General features: G+C 45.7%; 2 protein-coding genes across 2 annotated transcripts; both read right to left on the bottom strand.

The window, feature by feature from the left end:
- Positions 1-18,396, bottom strand: aclya (ATP citrate lyase a). The gene is given in 30 exon segments (XM_083676633.1): positions 1-224; positions 227-244; positions 397-473; positions 633-715; positions 806-919; positions 1,014-1,157; positions 1,304-1,454; positions 1,568-1,722; positions 1,940-2,033; positions 2,302-2,429; positions 2,607-2,717; positions 2,954-3,035; positions 3,124-3,320; positions 3,426-3,530; positions 3,656-3,824; positions 3,930-4,071; positions 4,694-4,723; positions 5,284-5,377; positions 6,368-6,522; positions 6,757-6,874; positions 6,994-7,055; positions 7,148-7,284; positions 7,813-7,931; positions 9,239-9,369; positions 10,216-10,295; positions 11,503-11,693; positions 11,894-11,956; positions 14,111-14,233; positions 15,335-15,514; positions 18,264-18,396. Coding segments are annotated over 29 exon segments (3,306 nt in total). The 5' UTR covers positions 15,494-15,514; positions 18,264-18,396; the 3' UTR covers positions 1-150.
- A 1,895-nt stretch (positions 18,397-20,291) lies between these two features.
- cnp (2'',3''-cyclic nucleotide 3'' phosphodiesterase) lies at positions 20,292-25,621 on the bottom strand. The gene is made up of 4 exons (XM_083676697.1): positions 25,499-25,621; positions 22,295-24,049; positions 22,019-22,146; positions 20,292-21,839 (listed from the first exon to the last, which is right to left on the bottom strand). The coding sequence occupies exons 2-4, from the start codon at positions 24,009-24,011 to the stop codon at positions 21,375-21,377; spliced, it is 2,310 nt and encodes a 769-aa protein (XP_083532823.1). The 5' UTR covers positions 24,012-24,049; positions 25,499-25,621; the 3' UTR covers positions 20,292-21,374.
- Positions 25,622-26,868: the final 1,247 nt, after the last annotated feature.

The raw sequence follows: 26,868 nt of genomic DNA, 5'->3' as shown, positions 1-26,868 counted from the left end.
TTGTCGCAAATCAAAACGAATAACTGTCCTCCCTCCACTTGGCGGGGACAGAGCACAGTTGAGGTGGGGATGAAGGTTGGGGTAAGGAGACACTGGGAACTAAGGGCTGCCTCCTTCCTGGTCCTGTCCACGGTGGGGCCTGGTCTCTGGTTACATGGACATGTGTTCTGGGAGCACGTAGGAGATGTCATCCCAGGGGTGGCGGTAGAGACCCTGCTTCAGCTCTTCTGATCCAGGTAGTGTCCTGGGTGGAGGGGGGAAAAGGAGGCATTGAGTATAATGTAATATGGGCATGTCCTGGCCTTAATACCCCAACTCCCTCCCCATAACAGTCTCTCACTGGGTGATACAGGGTCAAACATGGCAGGGTTATCATCATGACCCCCCCTGACTCACCGATGAAGCCCATGCTCCGACCCAGGACAAAGACTCCGTTCAGGGCCCCGACCTCAACAAACTCATCAGCCTCGTCCCTGTGGAGAGGCGACAACAGGGGGCAATGATGAGTAGATGCAACAAAAGAAAACATTGACACCGGCACCAGAGGCAAACCAAGTATGAATGGAGAAACAGACTAAGAAGTCTGCATATAGCATCATAGACAAGCATTAAAACAGTATAGGTTTGCCTACCGTGTAAATCCACCACAGGTCCTGAGCAGGTCCACAAAGGCCACTCCAATGAAACCATCCACATTCAGGATCAGGTTGGGTTTCTATGACAGAAAGAGAAATAGGATAGAAACAGACAATTCAATAAGAACAACACAGAGTGTGGACGAGCTGACAGCAGGACTGGTTGTTACCTTGGAGGTGGTGATCTTCTCTACATCCAGGGCATAGTCCAACACATGAGTAGCACTGAAGTGCTGCTTCACAAAGTCCTTCAGGATCTGGACCCTCATGTCAGGGTTGTTGATCTGAATTAAACATAAATACACATCGGTATTTGCAAGGCAACTAACAGAAAGGGGACAAATGAAACACCTGAAGCACCGCAGAGACTGTGCTCACCGACTTGACCCTGTGACCGATGCCCATGATCAGCTTGCCATCCTTCTTCATCTTGTTGACAAACTCCATGGGCAGCATCCCACTGTCAAACGCCTTGCTGAACTGCTTGGCTGCAGCATCAAGGGCTCCTCCAAAACGGTCCCCCTGAAGTTAAATACAAACACATGCACACACACTGACTACTGCAGCTCAATGCAACATTTCTTCAGTTGTCACTGCCTCCAGTAGAGGGTACAGTGCTGGTTTTAGTGTCACTAAAGGTGAGTACAAGAAGTTGAGCAAGGTCTTACGATGGTGAGTAGGCCAGAAGTGAGGCTGGAGATGAGGTCTTTGCCAGCTCGGGCACAGACAATGGTGTTGTGGGCCCCAGACACAGCAGGCCCATGGTCAGCAGTCACCATCAGACACATCTCAATGAACTGGCAGGCATACCTGGGCAGCCTGGAGACAGAGGGCAGGGAGGGGACAGAGACATACAACGATTATTGAACCCAGGGCACAATAGGGGGGTTTCGTCATGGCCTCTTTAAAGAAACTGATGTGCAGAGCCTCACCTCCTCTGGAACCAGAGCAGCCCCAGGGTTCCTCCCAGGCCTATCTCTGACTTGAAGACCTCAGTGATGGGCATGCCTGCATAGATCAGCTCCTGACCTCTTTCATCACAGATACTGGTCATGAAGGAGGCTGGCTTACGGATCAGACCCAGCTCCTAATGGATGAAGGGGGGGGGGGGAGATAGAGAGGGTTACCACGCCCTCCCATTGCTCTCCATCTGTTTCGGTTTGACACAATCTGTTATGGTTCAGTGTAGTATTCCTTACATGGTTGCCAATAGCAAATACCCAGCAGAGGACAGCCAATCAGAGATCCTGATTTATCCTGATCCATCCCTAACACTTGTGCCAATGACTGGTTGGCTTACTCACCCGAGCCCAGGAATAGTCCATTGGCACAGTGGGAGGGGGCACCTCCTGAGCTGGAACGATCACTCCCTTGGCAACAAGGTCGTCATACACCGATCTGCAAGGGGGATAAGAAAACGTAAAAGCCACAGCAATATCACCGTCAAAATGGTTATCATCATCACTTGCATTGCAACATGTTTCCTCCTACTGATATGAGCTGCATTAGAAAAGATATGCAAACCAACCTGAAAATACCAAAGGTCCACCAGCCTGTTCATTTGTCTGTATTGTATGAGTGTGTATGCTCATGTACGTTTATGTGAGTATTTGTACGTTTGTGTGAGTCATGAATACTAATAATGAGAGCCTGGCGCTGCACTCACTTGATGATCTCTCCCAGCTCATCGAAGCTCCTGGGTACAAAGGCTCCAGCCTCCTTCAGGGCCTCGTTCTTGGCCGATGCCGTCTCTGAGGCCTGGTTGGCACAAGCGCCAGCATGACCGAACTGGACCTGGAGGAAGGAGCAGGGCGCAGACTGGGTCAACATTCAATATTCAGAAACCCAGACCCAAACCCATTCCTCCACAGCCCCACTATGCCCTACGTCCCAGAGATACCAAACCAACCCTCTTTAACCTAAACCCCTTCATCCATGCCCCTTACCCTCCTTCCTCAAATGCCCACTTACCTCTGAGGTGAACATGGTGGCACAGGTGCCAATGCACCAACACACCACAGGCTTGGTGATCCTGCCCTCCTTGATGGCCTGGCAGATCTTGTACTCCTCTGTGCCCCCGATCTACAGTGGAGAGTGTGGGTTTAAACATCAATCCACACACACACACAAACACACACAAACACACACAGATCATTAATGTTGATGTTCATTAGCTACACGTAATACAAAAGATGCTGATTGCAGTAGATAGATACACTTTGGAGGATAATTTGTTCCCCCTATGGTAAGTTAAGGAGGAGCCCATGAGCCTGAATTAACAGTGATAGAGTGTGTGAGGGTGTTGGGCAAACCCTCACCTCTCCTAGCACTACGATCATCTGCACTCCTGGGGTGTCGTGGTACCTCAGCACATGGTCCGTAAACACAGATCCGGGGTATCTGCAGAGGAGACCACCATTAGACACACACACACACTCAGAAATTCACCCAAACACACACACACACACACACACACCAAAACACACACCTGTCTCCGCCGATGGCCACTCCCTCGTAGACGCCGTCAGTGGTGCGAGAGATTATGTTGTTGAGTTCGTTAGACATCCCTCCAGAGCGGGATACATAGGCCACACTGCCTGGACGGTACAGCTTAGAAGCCAGGATGTTATCCAGCATGCCCCCTGTGTTACCAATCTTAAAACAGCCTGGCTTGATACCTCCAACCTGAGGAAGAACACATACACACACACACACACAAAGATTAGACACTTATCTGTATATTTCAAGGATTAATCGCATGAATGTGGGGTGTAGAATACTGGGGCCTACCGTTGCAGGGCCGATGATGGTGACCCCCTTCTCGTCCGCCTTCTTGATGATCTTCCTGGTCTGGGCCTCAGGGATGCCCTCCGCAATGATGGCTATGGTGTGGATCTGAAAACATTCACATATGAAGAGCAACAGTTACTGTGTGCATGTGTGTGTTTCTATCCTATCTACAGCCTACTCTAAATCACATGCCATTTTATCCCCAGAGTGGTACTGTATGGAGCTGCTACCTGTGGGTACAGCAGGGTTTCCATGGTGCTGTCGAAGGCAGAACGCAGGGAAGCGAAGCTGATGAGGACATCCACCTCTGGGTGCTTCTTCATGGCGTCAGCCATGTTCTTATACACAGGCACCAGGATCTCCTTATGGCCCCAGTAGAACTTCTGCTTGTGGTCTCCACTGGAACACACAAACCAGACAGTGAGACAAGCCAGAGACCACGCACGCACACACGCAGTGACAGTAGTAAACAGGTGGTAAAGAGGCAGGACATGGGACACCTACGTGAACGGGTAGACCATGGCAGACACAGAGGGCTGTTCCCGGGAGCAGACATAGTCAAAGTCCATCATGCCCTGCACCGCCCGCGTCTGCATGCCCCACACTATGGACTTGGTGTGTTTGCTGAAGAGTGACGCCGCCTTTACTAGAGACGCAGGGACACACAGGGGAAAGAGACGGGTTAAGGAGAGAGAAAACAAAAAAAACATTTCAGCCGGACAATCTCACTTTCGATTTCAAAGATGGTCACATTTGACTGACGTTTAGCATGCACACAGTTACTCAGAAGATCTGTAAAAGTTACATCACCTTACCACCAGGAGAAGGGGATTCTACAATAGACAATAGACAATATAAGCAGTGGAGAGTCTATATTCAGCTGACAGGGCACACAATGCCAACAGAACACACACCACACAGCAAGCTGTTAAGACAGTAAAGAAGGAAAATATCGCCAGCCGGTGACAGATAATACAACCAAGGGGAATTCAACCATGGGTGGTAGCAAGACAAACTAAGCAAAACAACATGTAACTATACGTTTTCGTAGGTTCCAATAAGGACCACATATGTGATCAGAAGTCATGAAGGCAAAATTGTCGTTGTTCTCATGGAAAATACATTACAACAGCATGGAAGCCACTTCCAGCAGACAGACACTTAAACAAGGAGAGAGGACAGGACCACACCGCCCAGGGGGGCTCCACAGGGGCTCTAGGGAGTAAAGCCATATCCTAGGCCCCGTGTCTGATAGGGGGGTTTCCTACCTCCTGGCCTGTCTGGAGAAGCCTGTCGCTCTGTTGCACCACCACGCAACAATCAATCACAACAACAAAAACAACAATAGTACAAAACAAGTATTAATGTAACAACATTGTGATAGCTTCCACCCAAATGAAACACATCTGTAGTCAAGTGTGTGCACAGTAAGTGTGTGTGTGTGTCCTCGTACTCATTACCTGCCTGAGTTTTACTGATGCTTGCTCAGACTCCAAATTTGAATGCAGTTTAAATGCACTTGTAAGTAACTTTGGATAATAGCGTCTACTACATTAGTCAAATATAAATTACACATGTACTGCTCTCCCAAAGGGAAGGCCTTTGATTATGCTAGACAATGAGTCCCCAAGTGACCCACAGGGGGAGCTGTGATCCACAAACTCAAATTCTATGAGAGCAGGAGCAGACAGGGAAGTCTCTCGCTTCACTGCATCCATGTAAACGTGGCAGGGCCCTCTTACATAACCACCTGAGTAAATACACCAAATCCTTAGGTTTCATAGTGGACTGTCCAGTTTAGGAACCAGTTTAGGAGGAGCCTATTCATACATGGGTGTGTGGGTGTCAAAGTGCTCACCTGGGGCGGTGCCTGCCTTGGACTTCTTGGCAGGTGTGGCTCCGCCCCCTGTCTTGGTCTCAGAGAAGGAGGCGGTCCTGGTGGAGGCTGGGGTCTAACAAAGGAGAGAAGAGGGGGAAAAGCAGGAGACCTGAGTAGAATATCACTGTATTGAGTATTAATTAATTAAGAGCACTGTTGGGTTGCTTAATTGGCTCAAGAGCTGAGCAATCATTTCCAACCTACTTCTTATAATTGCCTGGATTATAATGACTTGGCAAAAAAACCCAAAAGAAAACCGTACATTTCATGTGTTATCTGTAAAAGCACTGTGGTGTACAGGGAGCACAATGAGGCCTTGTGTTCTAGACCTGCAGTTACACCAGCTGCACAATAGTGCGCTGTGTAAGGATGACATCTATGGCACTGTGGGGGTGTTGTGCTTTGAACTGGCTGTGATAACAGGAGCTGCATGTCTGGACCCTACATTCAACTTCAATACAGCGAGGTACAAAGAGCAGGAGAAGTGGGATAGCCTTCTTCTTCTTCTTCTTCAGATTTGCATTGGACTTCTTTTATGAGCCTACCATTCCGAGTGTCGGATGACATCAGGAGAAGGAGGGCGACATATCAAAAGGGATGTGGCTCAGCGCGCACACATATGCACGCACACATACTGCAAACAAACACACACACACACACACACACACACACACACACAGTTCTCTGAAAGCCCCAGCACAGCACATTTTTAATGGCCCCCTCCAGGCTGCATCAGAGGCCTATTGTGCACAGCCTGCTATTCAATACCACAGCAGCAGCAGCAGCACACAAAACCCTGCAATCCAGTATAAAAAGACACAGCAGGACTCTCCTATAACCTCGCTGCACGGGCCTGGGACACAAACAGAACAGAACAAGCTAGTTATGGATGAAACACGGATCATAGCATGCAGGATTTCATAGTGTTCATTCCAGCCCTGTTTGATGGACTTAGTGACATCGATTTGTTGCATAACGATCCACAGCGAGGCAGATTGTGTATCCACCTAATTAAATTCTTGTTAATCAGTCTTTGAGGGACTACAGGCACCATGTAACCCACCGATGCACTGCCACTGGAGTTGAGCAGGAAGTTGGCAGTATGGGCGGCGACAGGAGGCTGGTTGGGGATTGGTCGGTGGCCCAGCGCCATGCCAACGATGGCAGTCATGTGGGTTTCAGTGCCGAAGACATGGATGGGGATGCCGGTGGTCTTACCTGAGGAAAGAAGGAACACATTTAAAAAAAAAAACACTGACACGCACATACTCAGCGTCAGATATATTCATCAAAAACTACAAATAAATTGGCCGTGAGCTGACAGCAATGAGATGGTTTCATCATGTTAAAACAGCTGTACAGGTGAATGTAAATGATGAATTGTATGCATTGCTCTATATACAAAAAAAGAAAAAGGCCTGTGGGAAAAATATGTATTGTGGAGGTACTCACCCACTTCTCCCATCACCCTCAGGCCCTCCTGGTAGTTGGGGCCCCCACGGCGGACAAAGATGGTGACCTCGTGCTCCTTCAGAGGCCCCTGGTAGTCCCTGATGGCCCTCACAATGCCCTGCCACAGAGAGAAGAGGAATTACAAATCACAACCTCATAACATGAGCTGAAGACATTGCTGTTCTATACACAGTTACTCTCTTAAATATCAGCTCTGTGTGCAATCTTTATACCTACTTTAAAGGTGGCTGCAACGTTTGTGAAGTTTGCGATGCTTCCTCCGATGATGAGAACCTTTCCTGCGGAGCAGAGGGAGGCATTGAAAAAATCCCACTGAATACACAACCTGTACCTGTAAACACATTCAAAACATTTCACAAACAGGGCGTACCGTCGGGGTGTTTCTCGCGGGTCATCAGCGACAGGATGGTCTTGGCGTAGTCGTAAGTCTGCTGCTCACTGGGCGCTCCAGAATACTCCCCGTAATTGGCCAGCTCGTCGACCCCGCCCAGGTCACAGATGGTGTCACTGTGGAGGGATTCCATTGGTCAAATGTACAGGAGCAGTTGGACAACATACAAGCCACAAAGCACTATATCACCCACTTTCTAGTACTTAACATTGTTAAAGCCCCCCCCCCCCCACATACACACACAAATTAGTCACGGCAGGTGTATCTGTGTATCACGCTTGACGCCCCTGACAGATGGGAGAGGGAGAAGACGCTATTCATTCCTCCAGACTCTCGTTAAGATGGCATCGTTCGAGAACCTAATAGAGCTCTGCTAAACCAGCAGCGTCTGGGCTTGGCGACTGTGCCATCAATTTCACTGCTGCATCACTGGCATATTCTCCTAATGCTAAACTCAATTATTACCGAGGTAGCTTTGGAGCTGGGCAGACACTGTGGCTAGGGCAAACAAATCTTAAAAGGCCACTCTGAACATATCACTGACTGAAGAATATGGGTGAATGGACATTCACATTTTATTTTTTTACTAACCAAGCATACCTAACCGAGTCGGTCGATTCTAACTTAATGTTTGGTAACCGTACCTGTAGACCACAGACGCCCCTCCTCCTGCCACCATGGTCCAGATTCTCCCCCGGGGGTTGAGCAGAGTGAGTTTGAGACTGGCACCGCTCTTGGCATCCAGGTCTGCAATATAGGCTTCCTGTAAGGGCCAAAAGAGGAAGGTCAGCCTAAGATTAGATGATGGTGGATGTAGTATAGCTGCAGTGGCAGAATAACACACTCCTGATCTGATTGCAGCAGTAATCAGGGTAGCCACTGGTTTGAGTACTCATTAATTGAGCTGTAAAGACCCTCTCTGCTCAACTCAAAAATGGACATCTTCAGGCGATGTAGGTCATGAATAATCCAATTCTAACAAAATATAAAAGACATAACTCAGTGTTATCTGAAGAAGAATCCATGTCAGTGTGTGCCAATGTAAATATGGTAGAGAACCAACTGAATACCATGTTTCAAACTTCACAGGGAACTAAAAAGAGCCAGATGATGTGTTGGTGACTGCGACTGACACAGCTGGGGACTGAAAGTAAACACGTCCAATCAAAGGCCCCCGCTGGCCCCATCTCTCATCCACAGGCACACAGCAGCCCAATTAGACAGGCCCGTCTGGTACCCAGACAGCCTTGGTCTCGAACCAGCTCAAGTGCCAGATGAATCCAGAGAACATCACAAAAAAGCCCATTTGATCAGTTTACCACAACAAAAACAACAACAAAAACAAATCCAAACAAAAACCCTGAGATCTAGTCGTCTAGCTGGTCTGCTCATACTGTCTCTGCTCCAGGGGAGGCTGGTGGAGATAGAAATTGGAGGACAGGCTCATTGTAATGCATGGAATGGAATGAAGAATGGTATCAAACACGTGTTTGATTCCACTCCATGCATTACAATGAGCCCAGCCCCCCCTGCTTGGCTCTCCCTGCAGCCCTTAGCCCAGACAACCCTCACTGTGTGGAGGGGCTCTGTCTGGTATCGCCATGGAGATGGGGTGAGTCAGTGGCTAATTGAAAGGCCTGTGCTAGTTCCTCCCCTTCCTGATCAACATCCCACTGTGCAGCTAGGACAGAGGTAAAAACGGTTCAATTATCTGCAATCAACAGGATGAAAGTAAAACATTTAGCTAACCAATTCACAATATGACCAGCAGGGTGTGCATCTAGTCAGCAATAAAATGGTTGAGTTAAACATTTCTTGACCTGGACTCTTTTTATGAGACTTAATCAGAGACAAAGAGCCTTAGGTGGAGGCTAATTTGACTAGATAAGTAAAGGAAAGTTGCCTTTATTTGATTCACAAGAGATTTGTCAGGCAATTCATCATCTTTATGACTTCCATTGAGGCCGCTATCACCCTCCCTTTTCCTTCAACATAACATGACACTGATGAGTCGCAACAACAGATATTATATGTTGATGGAGTGAAATATGATGCAGTCTTCCCATTCACCTCAGGGTAGGCCTCTCTCCCGAAGGGCGGTGGGAACTCCACGTCGCCCCACTTGGCCTTACAGAGGTAGTCAGCCGTGGCATCGATCTTGGCTGCCATGTCGAGCACAAACACGCCATCCTTTGTGACCACTGAGAAAGAAAAAGAAAAAGAAAAAAGAAAAAAAGTCTGAGACAAGGCTAGGATAAGAATAGGACATGGTTATTCTTGCCATGAGAACAGTGGGGTTAAACACAGCCAGGCGCAGAGGCGCATCCACTTATTGATAATCACTTGGCATCAGCTGTAATCTAATCAGAGGACTCCTCTCCATCTGTGTTACCATTCCACTCAGCTCCCAGAAGGACAACCCAAATGGATTCAGGCAGGGGTCAGGTACGGTTGGAAAGGATAAAGAGAAGGAAATGTATGTGTGTGTGTGTGTGTGTGTGTGTACGCAATTTCCACAGAGACCTGCCCAACCCCAGCAGCGCTTCTGCTGGGGATAAGCTCTAAAATAGAACATGAGGACGTGAGAGAGGACCATTCCCACCCCACCCCCCAGGGGGCATCCTAACCCTTGCTACTCTCTCTGCAGGAGGGTGTGAGGCTAGGGGATGTGGGGAGAGAGGGGATCGAGGATGGGGACATCAAAGCAAGAAGAGGAGGTCTCAGCAGCCCCAGCGCACTCAACAGGAACAGCTGCCGCTAGGCATATACTGATGCCCAATTACCACATTATAAACACACACTGCAGTCATCAAACAGCAGGGGCATGAATTATTTAATGTCTTCCTCTCTGAGTATTAGAATATGTTGTTGGGAACTTCTGTTCTGTTCAAAAGGAAATTAAAAATAACATGTTGCGTTAGATCTTTCTTCAAAACCTCTCAATCTTATGCCAAAATCGTAAGCACGTATGAGTGCATGTCTGCATTAGGGAGTTGGTCAGAGCTTCACATGTGGGTGGGTGTTTGCTGGCTGTTGAAGGGACCTACCCAGTGGGTTGATCTCTAGGTAGGTGAAGTACAGGTCCTCATACAGGTTGAAGAGCCCAACCATAAAGCTGGCCAGAACCCTGCAGGAAAAAAAAGATGAGAACCAACAGGTTTATCACTGTCCAATGACTACAATAGCTTTTAATCTTCCCCATCTTCCCCATCAGCTGACGTGTATTGCTTATTCACGGAGGTATTTTATGTCATTATTCATGTGCAGGAAAATAAATATGGTTTTACTGGAAGATCTACCACTTCCCTAACTGTGCATTCTAATGAATGTCCCTCAGGAATACGTGTTATATATTATATATATAAAACTCTGAGTCACTGTCTTTTACACTGCGCATAAAGCATAAAACTAACAGCCAACATCATTAAGAAAGGAGAGAACATGGGAGGGAGGGAGGGTTGGGGGAGGAGGCGAGAGAGCCAGCTGCCTGGCTCCTCCACAGCCCTTGTAAATTAGCCGGAGTGAGCCTTGCTACAAAGGAGAAAAAAATCTAATTTACTCTTGCCTTCTCCTGTCAAAACAGAGGGATGAGGAGTGGAGGAAGGGGGGGGGGGGGGTTAGAAGCAGTATTTCTTCCTCTCCCTGCCTGTCAGATTGTACAGGCAGCTCCTTGCCCTTGTGACCGTGTCAGTCTCTTGTCAGTAGCTCTAGGTGCTAGAAGTCGATTGGCCTCTGGGAGCGGGCCGCAGCCCAACCCAGAGTGACTCAGCACCTCCTGACAGGTTCTGATGGGGCTAAGGGTCCTACTCCTGTTCGGGATCGCCGCAAGGGAGAGAGGGAGGGGGAGAGAGGGTGAGGAAATGAGGGGAGGGGGTTGGCAAAGTATGCAGAGCCGTCTTCCTCAATGTCAGCCAAGACAGTGAGCCCAGCCAGGCCTTGCTGTCAGAGAGCTGCTCGGAGAGGAAGAGAGGGGCGGGTCACTGTATCAGACCCATCAAAATAACCAGCAGGCTCCAGGGACGTGTTCAGAATGGGAACAGCGGGGGAGGGGGGTGATTGAAGAAACGCGAGGTAGTGGAGGGAGTTAGTCATCTGTCTAATGGAAGCCCCCCCCCCCCCCCCCCCATCAGCTTTATTGCATTATCTGAAAGTGCCTCGACATCGCTTTCCTCTCTGTCATATGTACTGTGTGGTGCAGGTGGCCCAACCACAAGAGATACTCCACTCCATCCCCGAGAACAAACTGTTGCCCATCCTTGATCTTCTAGTACGTTTTGAAATGAGTGCAAGGTTTTCAACGCTTCCCCATCTCTCTCTCTCTGTTCTCTACTTACGCTTTCTTGTTGGCGGTGACATGGCCGAGGAGCTGTTTCTTCACTGCATCCTCACTGAGCTTCTCATCCACTCCCACCAGCAGCTTCTGGGCCTTGGCATCCACATCACCAACGTCTACCCCTCCCTCGTGGTGGAATAAGATGTAGTCGCCTTCCCGTGTGGCATAGATGCACACGTAGAACTCCTCCTCCTGAGAGGGAGACAGACAGACAGCTCACAGTAAGAGACACAACACTGCATGTTTGAGTTCTGACATCACACTGTCTTGAGAGGAACAAAAAGGTGTCATACCCAACAAGACAAGTGAACGTATTAGAGTAGGCGGGAAAAACCTGTTGGACTGCAGTTCTCGGTGTGGTGCAGTCACAGGAAATCAATCAAATGGTTTACCTGCTTATGTGCAACAAATGGCTCAATGAGGAAGTTCTTCAGGATCCCTTTTGCTTTTCCCACCTGAAAAACATACAAAACCCATTTACTGAGGAGTTAAAAAATACGAACACTGTACTGGGCTGGGAATAAGATGCTTTAATTAAGACCAAAGACAAAGCAAATCTGTATGAATTCACGTGGGAAATATCAAGAATTCTAGGATATAATGTATCTGAACATTAGAAGTAAGCCTACTGCAGAGTGTGTCTGGAGGATATAACTTCATGCAACAGTGCACTTGTGTACAGGTATGCCCTCAGGACTGATAGAGGCAGAGGGAAATGAGGGAAAAGGAGAGCAGAAGAGAGGGAAGGAAGAAAAAGCTGAAGGGGAGAACAGCATGGATGAGCACAATTCAAGGCCAGCAAGACAGTCAAAGTGGTCACAAAGTACACACACTCATAAAACAACCAGGGGAAAAAATTGGTTTGGATGCATCTAATAAATTTCTATTTTAGGAGGCTCAACCTAACATTGAGCACAACTTGCAAAATGGAGACAAAATAGTCTAGTCCTCAGCGACTTCAAAATGAAAATGAGATTCAGGGTGGAAAAAAAGGAAAGAACATTTTTTTGCAATGTACTGCTGCAGGCAAGGCCCCAGCTAACACAACCAGCTCATTTGAGCTAGCTGTCACATTGCCTAAGTTAAAAGGCCACCAGGCATAAAACAACCAGGGACCGCCTGAGAGAGCAGCCAGCCACAGAGAGAAAAAGCAAGGGAGAGAGAAGGTTGACATTTCCAAGACGGGGAAAAAAGGAGGGATGACAAAGGAAGAAAAAAGAGGTAATCTGATTGAAGACCCTAGAGGGGCTGGGACCAATTTAGCAATAAATTAGCTGCATATTGACACTTCTCACTGCCCCCTAGAGAAGGGAGGAGAGGAAGTGAGAGGAGAAGGTAGAGTGATGAATACTGTGTAAGAAGACTGGGAGGTTCAGCCGTGGGTTAAATGGAATGAATTAAAAAGGTCAAAATCGGAAACACGTTTTAAGTTGATGAAATAAGGCAGAGACCAAAGACTTCTATTGATGTGACACACAAACATCTGTTGGCTTGGAAACAGGAGCACAACCCTGGTTAAACTCGGTAACTAATGGAAACCATGGTCTCACAGTCTGAGCAGACCGCCTACAGACAGCTCTGGAAGTGAGTCAATGAGCCAGAGTGTCAGCCAAACTTCAGGAAAGGTACAAATGAATGAATTTGAAGGCTGAGGGTGTTAGAAAAAGAAGAGTGAGATTAAAAACTATATATAAAGATATAATGATAGAAAATAAAAGAGAGAAATATAGGTTGTACGGAGAGCGAAAAGGAAAACTGGAGCTGCCAGATCACATTGTTCACAGTGACTGGTCTCTGACCCCCCTCCTGCCTTCAGTCCAGACACCGCCAGTCTCTCAGACAGACTAAAAACACAGTCAGTCACAGACTAGCCTCACTCTACAACACACACACACACACACACCTTAGTCTGCAGTACAGTATCCACTGTTAATAACAATAAGCATCTACAGCACAAACATGCATTTAAAACTATGAAAGAAATGCAAAACAAATTAAATGATACAAGCTGTTGAATAGTTGTGTTGAGAAGATGCATCATAAAAACACTGGCAGTCACATCTGCCCTACAATATAACACCCTTCATCCTGATGGACACAATCTTAACAGTTCATTTATTCTTATTTATGGCCACCAGCAGCAACTGACGTTGTCATCTCAAATGTCTGGCAAGTGATATATCCAAGCCCCCTCCTCCTACTGCCGATCTCTAACTCACTCCCTCCCTCCCTCCCCTCCTTCGTGGTTTATGAAGCACAGAAATCTAAACGGCAAAACAGACTGAAGTGTGCTGCTTGCACTAAAACAAATGTGTTTACTCACTACCAGGACTCCGTTTCAGGCTGGATTGTTTGACTACTGTACCACCTGACTGAAAGCTCATCTGCAATCTGTGCAGTTCTGTAGGCAAACTTACACATATGTACATCAGAGGAAGACACACTTAACACATATGGGTAGTACACAGAAAGGGAAAGAGGGTGAAAGGAGAAACAGAGAGGGCAGAGTGGCTTAATATCACTGTAAGTGTATTAGAAGATAGTTAAAAGGTCAGTGTTTGAGGAGGAGTACGGAAGTGTGTGTGTGTGTGTGTGTGTGGCTGACTTACCATGGTCTCTTTCATGAGGCGGGTCTTCAGCCATTCTCTCACGCCCATCAGGTCCAGGTTGACGCCCACCAGTCCCAGCTTCCCCCGTCTCTTGATCAGCTGATCTGGCTTCACCACCAGTCTCTATCAGAGGGACACAACATGGCTGAAATGTGAGCATGACATCATCATATTCAGGACCATAGGAGAATAGAACATCTTTCTCTACGTACAGGACAATGACATCAGTGAGAGGGGTTACCATCACTTACCACCTGACATGATGATGCTGTTAACCTCCCATTAACACACTGCTGATGACACGTCCTTGTTTGTGAACCTGTGTACCAAGGTCAACCCTAACCCTAACACTTCAAAGGGTTGTAGTTTATGGTCCGGCACAAATGGCTAATTTCACTCACAGCACCGTTACACACCGCGAGTGTTCAGCATCTTAACCCCACCCTGATGTCTGAGACGAGTAGATCCACAGAGCCAGGCACGTTTCCTGTGACGCTGCAGCCTCCCCAACCTGCTACCTCTCAGAGGTAAATCAGAGATGGACTGTGACTTATGAGACTGGAGCCATTATCGTCTGGGCGCCTGCCAGAGTGACCCAGCAGAGAAGTTCCAGGGTGAAAGTTAATGTGATTTCTTAATCAATCCTGTCACAGAGCCTGTATCTGTGCCTGTATCTGTATCTGCCCTCCTCCTCCTCCTCCTCCTCTTCCACATCCCTCCATACCTCTGTATCACACTGCCTGATAAAGCACTAAAACAACCTCCCAGCCGAGAGAGAGAGAGAGACAGAGAGATGGCTGGGATATGAGTCAGTGTAATTCGATTAAACCCTCTCCGTCCGTGACTCCTCCTTGATGAGGTCATTACGACCGCTCTTCCCATTGTGGATGTTTACTCTCCTCTACAGTTGCTTTGCTTCATTTCCATTTTACAGCCGTCAGAGGTTCTGGAGACAGGCCTGCTGGCTAGGATGGCTTCTAACCGGTGCCAGGAGACCACTGAGCTCTCCCAAGTGATTTTCTCTGTCACATTTAGATCGTTGCACACAAGCCATACTGAGGCAATGTGTTTTTATGGTTATGGGCTACAGGCTTATTATGACTAGGATACGGAAAAAAATATAACACATCCTTTTGAGGAAACATTTAACCTTGTGTGGATGCATCATCATGCTCTAGAAACGGCTGATGTCTTTGCTGGTGGTTTCGTGGGTCAGCGTCTCACCTCTGTGAGCAGCCAGGGATGGTCCTGTGCCAGCCGGTCGAAGTCCGTCTCCGCCGTCACGTTAGCATAGCGGAACCGGTTCTGGACAGCTGCCGAGGTGCAGATGTGCTTATAGAGGAACTCCTTCCCCGTCTGCTCTGAGATGGCTTTGGCCGACATGGCAGATCAGACAAGAGTGGCCTGAGAGGAGGAGGAGCAGACAGAGAGAGAGAGAGAGAGAGAGATGGATGCAGAGATAAGGAGAGTCAGATTATAGGAAAACAAGATTAACTTAATAAGTGTATATCAATACAAGGTAAAAAAAATAGTTTAGAGACATTCTAATCAAATATCCAAATGTTAACAGCTGTCTTAGGCTAAATACTTAAGAGAGCAATATTATTACACAAACTGCAGATGCAGAGGTCTCAATTCCATCTGTCCAGTCATCTCTTCTGTTTGCACTTTTCAGGTGGTGGCCTAGTTAAAAACCAACCTCTTCATGCACCGATGCTAACGCTAACATGATTAGCGCAGCTCTTGAACCTGCCACTCAAACCATCAGGACCCTGCGAGCTTCAACTAACTAATCACCAGAGACAGAGGGGGTCAGGTGTGTGTGTGTGTGTGTAGAGGACAACAAACACACGTACATAAGAACACTTCATACCATAGCCCACTACACTGAAACAGTATCCTATAGATGCCTTAAACTATTCACAGACATTCATTGAGAAACTATTGACATTCATTGATCTATTGACATGGAGAGGCCACTGTCGGTATGCCAGGAATAAACACTGGAGAGAGGCCCATCACTCATGAGGTGAGAAAACTTGACTAGAACCTACTCGATGTGCAAACATCAGACATGCAATCTCATGCACTAGTTATGTTATGCAGGTTGGGTTCATTACTACAGTATTATGTCATCGCTAGTGTAGTGCCACGTTGACCCCGTTAGACCTGTGGTATGTGATGTGTTGTGGTTTAAAGGTTGTCCTTTTCAGCCACAAATGGTAATCTTATCAGTATCAGTTTCACTTAAGGTTAAAAGGTTACATTTTTGTTGTCCCAATACCATGGAATTCGGTTTATGATTTAATATACAAAACAATTCACACCACAAAAAATAATAAAGGGACTAGAAATAATGCAAGTAATGCCATCTGATACAACTTAAATCCTGTTTACTAATTTCAAAGCTAATCTAGCCCTAAAAAGGTGACCCCTCAAGTATCCAATCAAAGGCAGCTGTCTGTCAGCACAAATATTACTATTCATAAAGAGATATTTCTAAAAGCCAGTGAAAGTATAGCCCAAATAATTATTATGATTGTATGCGTGTGATTCATTTATGGTGGAAATGCTTAACATTACAAAGGTACAGGGATATGCAAGTCTCATTTTTCCTTTCAAATCCAAGTTAAGGGCTGTGACCCTTGCGTCATGCTGGGTTAAATGATGCCATATGGTAAATGGACAAACTCACAGTTGTTTTCAAAGCTGATCTACCCGTAAAAACAAAAAACACAGTTGTATTATCTATTAAAGGAGTTTGAGCCTAGAAACTCCACCTCAGTCAAGGAAGTGAGATTAGACCAAATCTGTCCTTTAATAGGGTCTTCAATAGTATTAGGGGTGCCACATGAGCAATAACCAGGAGAGATCATTCTTAACAATTTTTCAGTGCTTGATTGGCACTTGAATCTGCAGGCTCACGATTCCAAACTAGACCAACCCCCACATCTGCCCCTCTCCCCCAGAACTGTGATGCAAAACTACCCTGTTATTGATCTGGCCTTGACTTCCTGCTATACTCACTGGGGCAATGCTTATCACTTCTTTTACCACAGAGGAGATGGCCATCAATAATTAGTAATGTATTACTTTGATGATTTAAAAAAACAAAACAAAAAAAACACAAGTAAACAGTGTTAGCAGCATCACAGCTAAGAAATAGACAAGAAATGACTACAGCCTCTTTAATGTAACCCTGGAGGAGCCAGCCGACGGCTTCTCCGTGCTTCATTAAGTAAAAAGCCTTGGTGGTGTTGGCTCTGGTAAGTGCTCTCTCTACCCTGGCCGTCCTTGATTATGTGGATTAATGGGGGTGCGTTGGAGCCTTCTCAGTATTGATCCCTCTTCTCCCTGAGTCACGACGACACTGGTCCCAGGCCAATATAACACAGGGTAGAGGCACCCATCCAGCCCCAGTATATCATAGTCCATCTATTTCCCCTATACATAGAGGCTTGTCAGAGCTGAGATATCACCTTTCCTCAGGAACACAAATGATCTAGCATGGATGATGTTCAATAACATTTATCAAGAGAAGATGAGCAATGTCTGGAGGTTATATGAGACAAACAGATACACTGAAGGATGGAGACACGCACACACACACACCACACCACACCACACCACACCCACCCGCCCACACACGCCCACACACACACACACACACACACACACACACACACACACACACACACACACACACACACACACACACACACACACACACACACACACACACACACACACACACACCATCGGCAAAACTGATTAGTTGAAAAACCTCCTTGCATTCAGATTAAGGTATAATATGAACAGGGCAGGTAGTGGCAATAAGGAAATTATCAAAATCAAACACTGAAGCATTTATGGCATGTGAACAGTCAGAGTCCATAACAAGGTTAATACAGAGAAATAACATACATACATACATACATTCATTCATTCATTCATTCATTCATTCATTCATTCATTCATTATCATCCAATGAATTCGGGACTTAAAGGAATTCCAATGAACTCATTGACTGACCAGTTCAACTCGTTCTCTCTGTCGGTTTTTTTCGCTTTTCACATTTAACATTTTTTAGGATACGTCAGCTTTCACCTCTTTGTCATATGGTAGATTTTGTAATTTACCTGTGACCTCTTACCTTAAAATACTGAATGTGAAAGAGCTCCCCGATGTTGCGTTGTGATGTGATGTGAAGAGTTGTACGGATCTAAACAGGCACTTCAGGAGCTTTGAAGACGGTCAGCTTGGGCCACGCAGTGAATACAATTCTGTGTTCCCTCCTCAGTTTTCTCTCCTCTGTCTATCTGCCGATAGGCTTGGCTGATATCACTGCTCTCCGATTGGCTCACACCACCCCATGCCAGCGTTCTTGCTTCATAACGTTCACGCCCACCACTCGTTAAAAAAATGGCCCTGTTTAAATAGTGAATGCATCCTTTCTTCCTTCCTTGAGGAAATCACTGATCTGACATGACGTGGTTGGTGAAAGCAACATCGAAATATAATTATATGTGTATAAAAAAACAATGCAGTGACAAGCTTGCACGAATACATTCAATCACATTGATCTGTGATTACTTCTTAAAAGGAAGGAAGAGAGGGTACACTTTGAATGTATTTGAGCGCTCATCAATTCTGCACACTGATTGGCTGACATTGTCTTTCTGATATATTGTAGCCAATCCGAATCGGATCATATGATCATGCATATGGCACTATGGGGCACCTGTTTCAATTAGACTAAAAGTTAATAATATGAATCGTTTGGCAACTACACTAACTTTTCCTGGTTGTCATTGGCCTTGACCGTTCAGATACACACATATTTGCCAATGAAAGTTATTATTGGCCAATAGCCTTCAAATGCATTACAGTATTGAGTTTCAGGACAATCATATACATGTACATATAACCATTTGTTTATGAAAAGACAAATCTATCAAAGGAATATATTTTCACAGGATTTCTATATGTGGTATAAGGATAATTAAAACAATTTGGAAAAATCAGCCCCATGGAGCAATATTGGATTCTTGCATAGGAACAGGACAGTTTTTCACAATTTCTTCTAAGTTAACAAAGAGATTAAGCAACTACACAGTTGCACAGTATGTACTCATTGGTCTGGTGCTGCTGGCAAGGCAGAATAGTACATTGATTAGAGTATACACACACACACACACACAAATGTTTGGTATAGTGTGAAATATCATAAAATTGAGTTGCTTTTAGATCATAGCACCTATTTATTTATTTTTTACTATGAACAGCAGGAGCACACATTTTGGCAGGAATCAGTCATTGTGGAATGTGAGGTGGAGGGACAGACACTGCCGACAGTCCCAGACAAGTGGATCATTCAGTCAAAGGAAGCCTCTCCAGAATTCAATGCAATGCAGAATTGTGTCACCAGGTGTCTCTCATGAGTGGAACAGCACATCATACAACATCATTCCTGTGAGGTTGGGACAATCATCGACAACTTGTTGTGTGGTACGGAAGGGATCAAGGTACTACAACATCCTACAATGGAGGTAAATAAATAAATAAACAAATATATATCATCCTCTGTTACAACAATATCTCCTCCTCTACATTGCACCAATAAGGCAGTAGAGTGCCATCTGTTGGCCAACATCACCACCTAATAATATGTAGGACCTGCCCAAAAATAACCCCTAGACTGTACTCCATAGACAATAGTTTGTGGCTACTACTATAGTGGCTGTACTACCATCAGCAAGGTGGTAAAAATTCCACCTTATCATAGCCTATCAGAGGGCAAGGTGGAGCTATTAGCATCTTTCCCATACAATCCAAACCTTTTAAGATTGATGCTATTTTGGTTGAAGGGGCAGGGGGTTTCTGGACCAGGGCTAAGTCTAAGTTTAGGATATATGTGTGTGTATAGCACTGTCTGATCACACCATGAGGAAGGCTATTGAACCAAAACAATGGTGGTTAATAAACATCACAGCAAGAGAAGTGTGATGTGTGACTTCCATTTTCATTTCAAGTTCCATGAATGATTACATGAAGGCATCTTGTTGTTAAGAGTAAAGATGATTGTGTTGAAATAGTCTGCAAACCTGTTCTCAGTCAGTGGGAATTGTGCCCAGATGCAAAGAGGCTAGTATTGTTGATCAACAAAAATCACACCATAGTATTTGGAAGCAAAGCATATTCTTTATTAAGTGTACAAAAACAAGTGCAAAAATAGTGACTCATTGTAAGAGCTACACAAGCATGGCTTTGCCCTAAGAAACCTACACATCAGTCATTGACAGTGGATACAAGTTGAAATGTGATAAAAGAAGTGCAGTTCAAACCGCATGAGAGGGATGACTCAATGGTGCAGTCTGCCAGAATACAAAGATTGCCTTGGTCTGGCCTTGGATTCACAGCATTTGATAAGTACCAAGTGCCAGCTAATGAAATAAACTGCAAATTCATCAGCATTCTCCCTTTGATTTCTCCAGCACTGTGCAAGAGTTTACTAGGAGGACATCTCTGAATAATTCACAGTCTAGCACATCATATCCAGCACACACACACACAGACACCTTTGGCCCATGAGCTTTCCCACACAAAAAAAACTTCACGCACAAACATAAACAGACATGTACAGACACACAACACAGCCGACAGACAACTCACAACTAAACCACAGGAACCTGACCAGTGTCGCAAGAAATTACTGCAGGAGATTTGTGGCAGCTTTTCACAGACATAAGCTAAATAGTATTATTAGGGTTGATACTGTGAAACCCGGCATGCAAAGAAAACACTAACTGAGCCACTCATACTAAATATGTACTCATCTAAATGTTTAAGAACACTGACTTATGCGGAAAAGGTCATATATAGTCTAGAAGTAGAGTATAGTGAGAATTTAGTGAAAAAATAGTTGCAGAGGGTGTGAAGTGGTGCTACTTCTCTTAACGGCAAATGAGCTATGAAATCGATCTCATCTAAGGAAATACCAATCCAGTTGCAACTCTGGCACTGAAATGCATGAAAAGACACTGAACAAGAAGCAAAGCTTGACCTAACTGTGGTTTAAAGGCCTCTTGGGTTGTGGTGCAAAGCAATAGAGAAAGGCACACAGCTTGTGGATTTAGGGTGGGTTATCCGAAGACACCTCCAACACCCCAAACAGAGCACAAACACACACCCCTCCCACAGAACAAATCCAAACACTATGACACCAATCATCCCGAGCAAAATGTTATCACACTCCTCCTCTCCTTTACAATATGGTGCACTTTGGCTTTTTCTTCTTTTCCGCCTCTTTTTTGCCTTGGTCAGCCTTCTTGGGCCCATAGATGCTGGAGAAGCAGGCTTGGGCAGTGACAGGCTCTCTCAGACTCAGCAACCACCTGCCCTTGCCATAGTAGGCCAGAGAGCCCAGCTCCATCTCTTCCACCAGCTCCCCCTGCTGGCCCTCCTGCTGCAGCGCTAGGATCTCCAGCAGGTCCAGCCCCGTCTGCACCGGCTCCATACCTTCTGCACAGCCCAGGGTGATGTGGGCACGGCTGCCAAGGGGCAAGGTGTCCGCGGACGGGACGACAGACTTGGCTTCCTTCTCTGCGTCATCAGGCCACAAAGCCAGCTCACGTTCGGAGAGGGCCACCCGGGCGCCAACAGTGCGAGGTGTGACAAAGAGAGCACTCAGTAGCAGTTCGAACGCAGAGCCATACAACTCCTTTACAGCCTAGAGAGTAGGGGAGGGAAATAAAGGTAAACAAAGTTAAAATGTGACAAAAGCTGCAAGGAAATCTAAATACAATATTGAAAAAGAGAACACTAAATAATGGTTTGTTGACTAGCCCTGACAACACAGGGAAATATGAGCAATATCAAGCAAGTCCTATCATGAATACTTTGACTTACTGGTTTCTCTGCATATTCCTTGGCTCCCTCAGCCTTGCCATAGTCACAGAACTTGGTAGTGCAATGAAGAGCTCCTTTGGGTTGGAAATACTGCTCCAGGTCCACCTCCTTCTCAGCCTCACCCGTGACTGCAACACAAAGCAAGCTCAGTTGTCTCACAAGCAAATCCAAGAGACTAAAAAGTCTGATGGATACATTTCACAGTTTTAACAGCCATACTTGATTCTTAATGCATCAATTCAACTATTTATGCAAAATGTATTCAGGTATACTCACAATCAGTCAAATGCTTCTTGAAGGCCTCCAGGGTGTCCAGTGTCTTCAGGAAGTCCATGGACGTGCACCTGACCTTGTCCTGGACGCTGGGGAGAAGAAACCAACCAAAGAAAAAGGGCAGGGCTGTCTCTTCGAGTGGAACCTTCATGGCCTGGATCTGGGCCTCCTCTAACCCACGGCCAGTCTTCTTGGCCAGCTGTGACAAGTCTCTGTTCCACTCAGTGCGGGGCTCCAGGTAAATGGCCACCAGCCGGTGCTGCTCTGCCACCTCTCCCAGACGGGCCAGCCGATCCTGGGTATGATTGGTATCATCCACCACCACCACCGAGGCAGCAGTTCCTCCACTGCAGCATGCCACTATAGCCTCATCCAGAGCCTTGTATCCATCCACAGATGTTTCTGGGCTCTCTGGCTTCACCCCATAGTCATCAGCACAGCAGACAGTGCAGAGATCCTCATAGTTATCAGCAATGGCACGTGCCAGGAGGCTCTTACCACTGCCAGGGAGGCCTCGGAGGATGATGAGAGTGCGGGAGGTGCGCAGGGTGACCTTGGTCTGCTCCTGCTCCAGGAAGGCGAAAGATAGGGAGCCAGGAGCAGGAACCTGCTCTTCCTCCTGCTGCTCCACTTCACCTTCTGCCTGTGCCTCTGATGCCACCTCCTTCACAGTTTCAGCTTCAGCTGGTTTCTCAGATTCCACTTCCTTAACTGCATCAGCCTGTGTCTTTGATGCCACCTCCTTCACAGTTTCAGCTTCAGCTGGTTTCTCAGATTCCTCTTCCTTAACAGCCTCAGCTTCTGCCTGTGTCTCTGATGCCAATTCCTTCACAGTTTCAGCTTCAGCTGGTTTCTCAGATTCCACTTCCTTAACTGCATCAGCCTGTGTCTTTGATGCCACCTCCTTTACAGTTTCAGCTTCAGCTGGTTTCTCAGATTCCACTTCCTTCATGTTCTCTGCTACTGCCTGCGTCTCTGGAACGGTCTCCTTCACTGCGTCAGCTTCTACCGCTTTCTCTGACTCTGCTTCTTTAATAGTCTCGGATTCCACCTCCTTTACGGTCTCAGGCTCTGCCTCCACCTCCATCATAATCTCAGGTTCCTCTGGCACTTTCTCTACTTGTTCAATCTGTTTCACTTCCTCAAATTCTGGCTGTGTTACAGGCTCAGGCGCTGCCTGCTCAAACAGTTGAACAGCCTCTGGGACTGGTTCTCCCATTTTCTCTGGCGCAGGTTCAGTGTTATTCTCTGCCAGAGGCTCATCCAAAGGCAGAGGTTCTGGGGTTTTCTCTGGCATTGGCTGCTGTTCAGGCTCCACGTTCAGGATGTTTTCTGGTTCTACACACAATACTGAAACTGGCTCAGCGACCTTCTCTGGTGACATTTCTGGTTCTGGGATGTTTTCGGGAGACATCTCTGGTTCAGACATTTTCATTGGTGATTTCTCTGCTTCCATCTCCATCTCGTGTGTTTCTTCAGAATCTATCCCCATCTCTGGCAATTCCTCTGCTCCTTTCCCATCCACTGTTGATTGCTCTGCTTCATGCCCGTTCACAGCCAATTGCAGAGTTTCTTGAACCTTGACTGGTGATTTCTCAGGCTCTGTAGACTCCCCTGGTACGTCTAATTTTGACACAGATACTTTCTCCATTCCACTCGCCTGCTGTTCCTGAGTTTCTGATGCGGTGTCCAACACCTCTTGGGTCTGTTCAGCATCCATATTTGGGCTCCTTTCTGGCAGTACGTTGCACCATGTACCTTATGATAAAAACACATGTTAAGGCTCAGAAATAAAGGTCTTAGATGTATGGATTCCATACCAGTTTCTCATTGCAATAAGAATGGGACTGGGAAACTGATTAAAGAATAAATGAGGATGAGAACCCTCTCCATAGAAACATGATCAGTTAAAAAATGTTTTGCCTAATTAGCTTTTGTTGTTCAACTATCACTTTAACAACAAAATAAACAGTCAATTCATTAATTGAGTACACATCATCTGGAGGGAGTGAGTCAAATGATCCCTTTTGAAATGTCTCATTAGAGAAAAGGGAGCAGCAGACTCTTATGTAATTACTGCAGGGCTTTCTCCTTCCTCACTCTCTGGGGGGCCTTGGCTGAAGGTCTCGGTCTCTACAGTACAGCTGCCCAGACTGTCCAATACCTTCTTTCTACTATTCAAGATTTATCCCTGAGAGATCAAAGTGCTAAAGGGGGTGCGGCGCGGGCTCTAGGCGACACCAGCCATTACTAATGAGGCTTGAATATGATTTGAGCACTGTGTTTGGAAGGGTGTGAGGTGTGACTGCATGCTTCTCAACGCTTTCAGCACAAAATCATCTCTACTATTATTTAACTGAATGTGACTCGCCACCGTCTAAATGTAGAAAATGTTAATTAAGGATGAGGAAAGAAAAAAACACCTTTAGTTTTGCTTGACAATGAGGTTTCTAATCATACAGAATCATTTGAATCAATTGTATAACATAATATGCTTACCAATAATGTGATTTTTTATTTGATTTTTTTTTGGGCATGACATGAAATAGCCAGATAAAAAACAGGGGCGTGTGCTGTTGACTAGGCCAGGGTGAGACACGAACACCTGCTACTGATACCAACCCTTGGTGTGGGTGGGAAGACCTTGGTCCTTGCTGCTGGGACGCTTTATCAACACGAGTAACAAAGAAACTATTTATCCAGGTCCTACTAAAAGTATATAAGAGCGCTTGTTTGCAATATTAACGGTCAATGGCGCAATACCGTGACATGAAAAAGAGCATGGTCATCCCTTCACAGGCTGGACAAGTTTGCCAGGAGACAAACGTTAATCGACACACAACATTTCAGGCAAGTGATCGAACTGCTAATCTTCGGTCGTTTATAGTTTAAAAATAATAACATTTTATGTGAACCAGTATGTGAACGTACGCAACTTGATGCAATAATGTAACAATGAAGCGATGAAAACGGGGAGTGGCTGCATGCTACGCTAGACAAAACAAATCAGCGTGGTCATGCCAGCGATCGTGCCACGTACAAACAATTATATTTCAAAGAGAGAAATGTGCATCAGGCAGGAGCGAATAATTAGAATAACCTAACTTAGTTAGAATAGAATTTATGACAGAAGCTTCGTATCGTCTTATTCTAGTTTATTTTACTTATTTATTTGAAACAATCGTAAATGTATATGTTTTTTCTTACCGTGTCTGTTGATGATGCTTAAATTGTGTCAGACAAGCAGACACTGGCTGTGCGATCTAGCTGTTTCTGCACAGACGAAACGAGGGACAGTGCTAGCACAGATATGAGCTCAGGAAACAAAACGGAAACTACTGCTCTTGAGCTGAGCACGCGCAAGGTTTATCTCTTGAGGGTGAGGGTGCGGGGTTGCAAATTGATTGCGCGCCCCCGGTCTTCCACGACGGCCACTCCAAATGTGTTAATATGTTAATGCTGCATTGATTTGATACTTGGAACTAGGATATTATTAAATGTCCAACTCGGAACTATCTCAGAATTGGTCAATAGGGAGAGTCACATTTGTACGCGTGTATTCAGACAAAGACAGTGTTCGTTTATTATTCCACTTGTCAATAGGTGCTACAAAGTCAAGTGACAATGACAAATCTTCTACACTCACATATCATAAAATAAAGCCCATATAAATTCAGTTGTTCTCAAATAAGGGGCACTCTTTTGAGGTCGATATGCTTAAATCTGTCTGATATCCCAATGCAGTGGGCAGAAATCCATTTCACCCATGAAGTCAGCTGCTTATGAATCAGAGCAGCAGTACGCCATATGCCAGCTGCACACAATGATATCATAGAGGGGAGCAGAAAAGGGAAGTAGCGAATCAAGTTCTGAAGGGTAACTTGAAAAGTCTACTTGGAAACGCTACCGTTTTCCTACGTATGCACTAATTCCCTCACATTAATGAACTGTGTAGGGATGTATTATAAACTCTCAAGTCAAGTCGTTTGCAAAAGTGCACACACCAGGAACATGGTAGAATATTGGGATGCAGGAACTTAGTCTACAGTTGTATATGCCTACTTCTTCAGGTAATTACCCCAAACTACACCTGTCTATCGGTTCTACAGCAATATATGCAAGATCAGCATGCCAAGAGTTGGCAAAGAAAAGCAAGTGTTATAGAAGATACAAAGTATTAGTGTACACAAGAATGGTTTCACACACAACAGTAAATCAACCAGATTGTAATGTTGTTATGAAATGGGCTCCAACTTCATATAACACAGACCACCTCAAGCTTACCATTGTTGCGCTTAGCATAAAAAAAATGCCTGGGTAATTCTCACCATCTCTGATAGTTAGATTAACAATGATCTCCTACTTGTTAAAACAGCTCTAAGCAGTAATTGATTGTTTTGGCTCGCAAAAGGAAGCTGACAAAGACTCCAGAAACATAATTCATTGCTGACTCCAAACAAGTTTCTATATCTGTGCAGTTTCTTCATTTCTAAATATGTTTGTCAACAATGAAAAAGAAGCACACAAGAAACTCAAATGCGGCTCAGAAAATAATATTTAACAGACAGTTTTTATTA

Source organism: Argentina silus (genome assembly GCF_951799395.1).
Source record: "Argentina silus genome assembly, chromosome: 9".
NCBI lineage: Eukaryota > Metazoa > Chordata > Actinopteri > Argentiniformes > Argentinidae > Argentina > Argentina silus.
Note: the sequence above shows the minus strand (reverse complement) of the source record. Positions and strands in the feature narration are given on the sequence as shown.

Bases quoted from the DNA above. Each gene is read 5' to 3' on its own strand.
- cnp (XM_083676697.1), bottom strand. From the start codon at position 24,011: ATGGATGCTGAACAGACCCAAGAGGTGTTGGACACCGCATCAGAAACT. The intron at 22,147-22,294 runs GTGAGTATACCT...TTTGTGTTGCAG, and splicing joins CAAGAAGCATTTGACTGATT to TCACGGGTGAGGCTGAGAAG. The intron at 21,840-22,018 runs GTAAGTCAAAGT...CCTACTCTCTAG, and splicing joins AGGAATATGCAGAGAAACCA to GCTGTAAAGGAGTTGTATGG.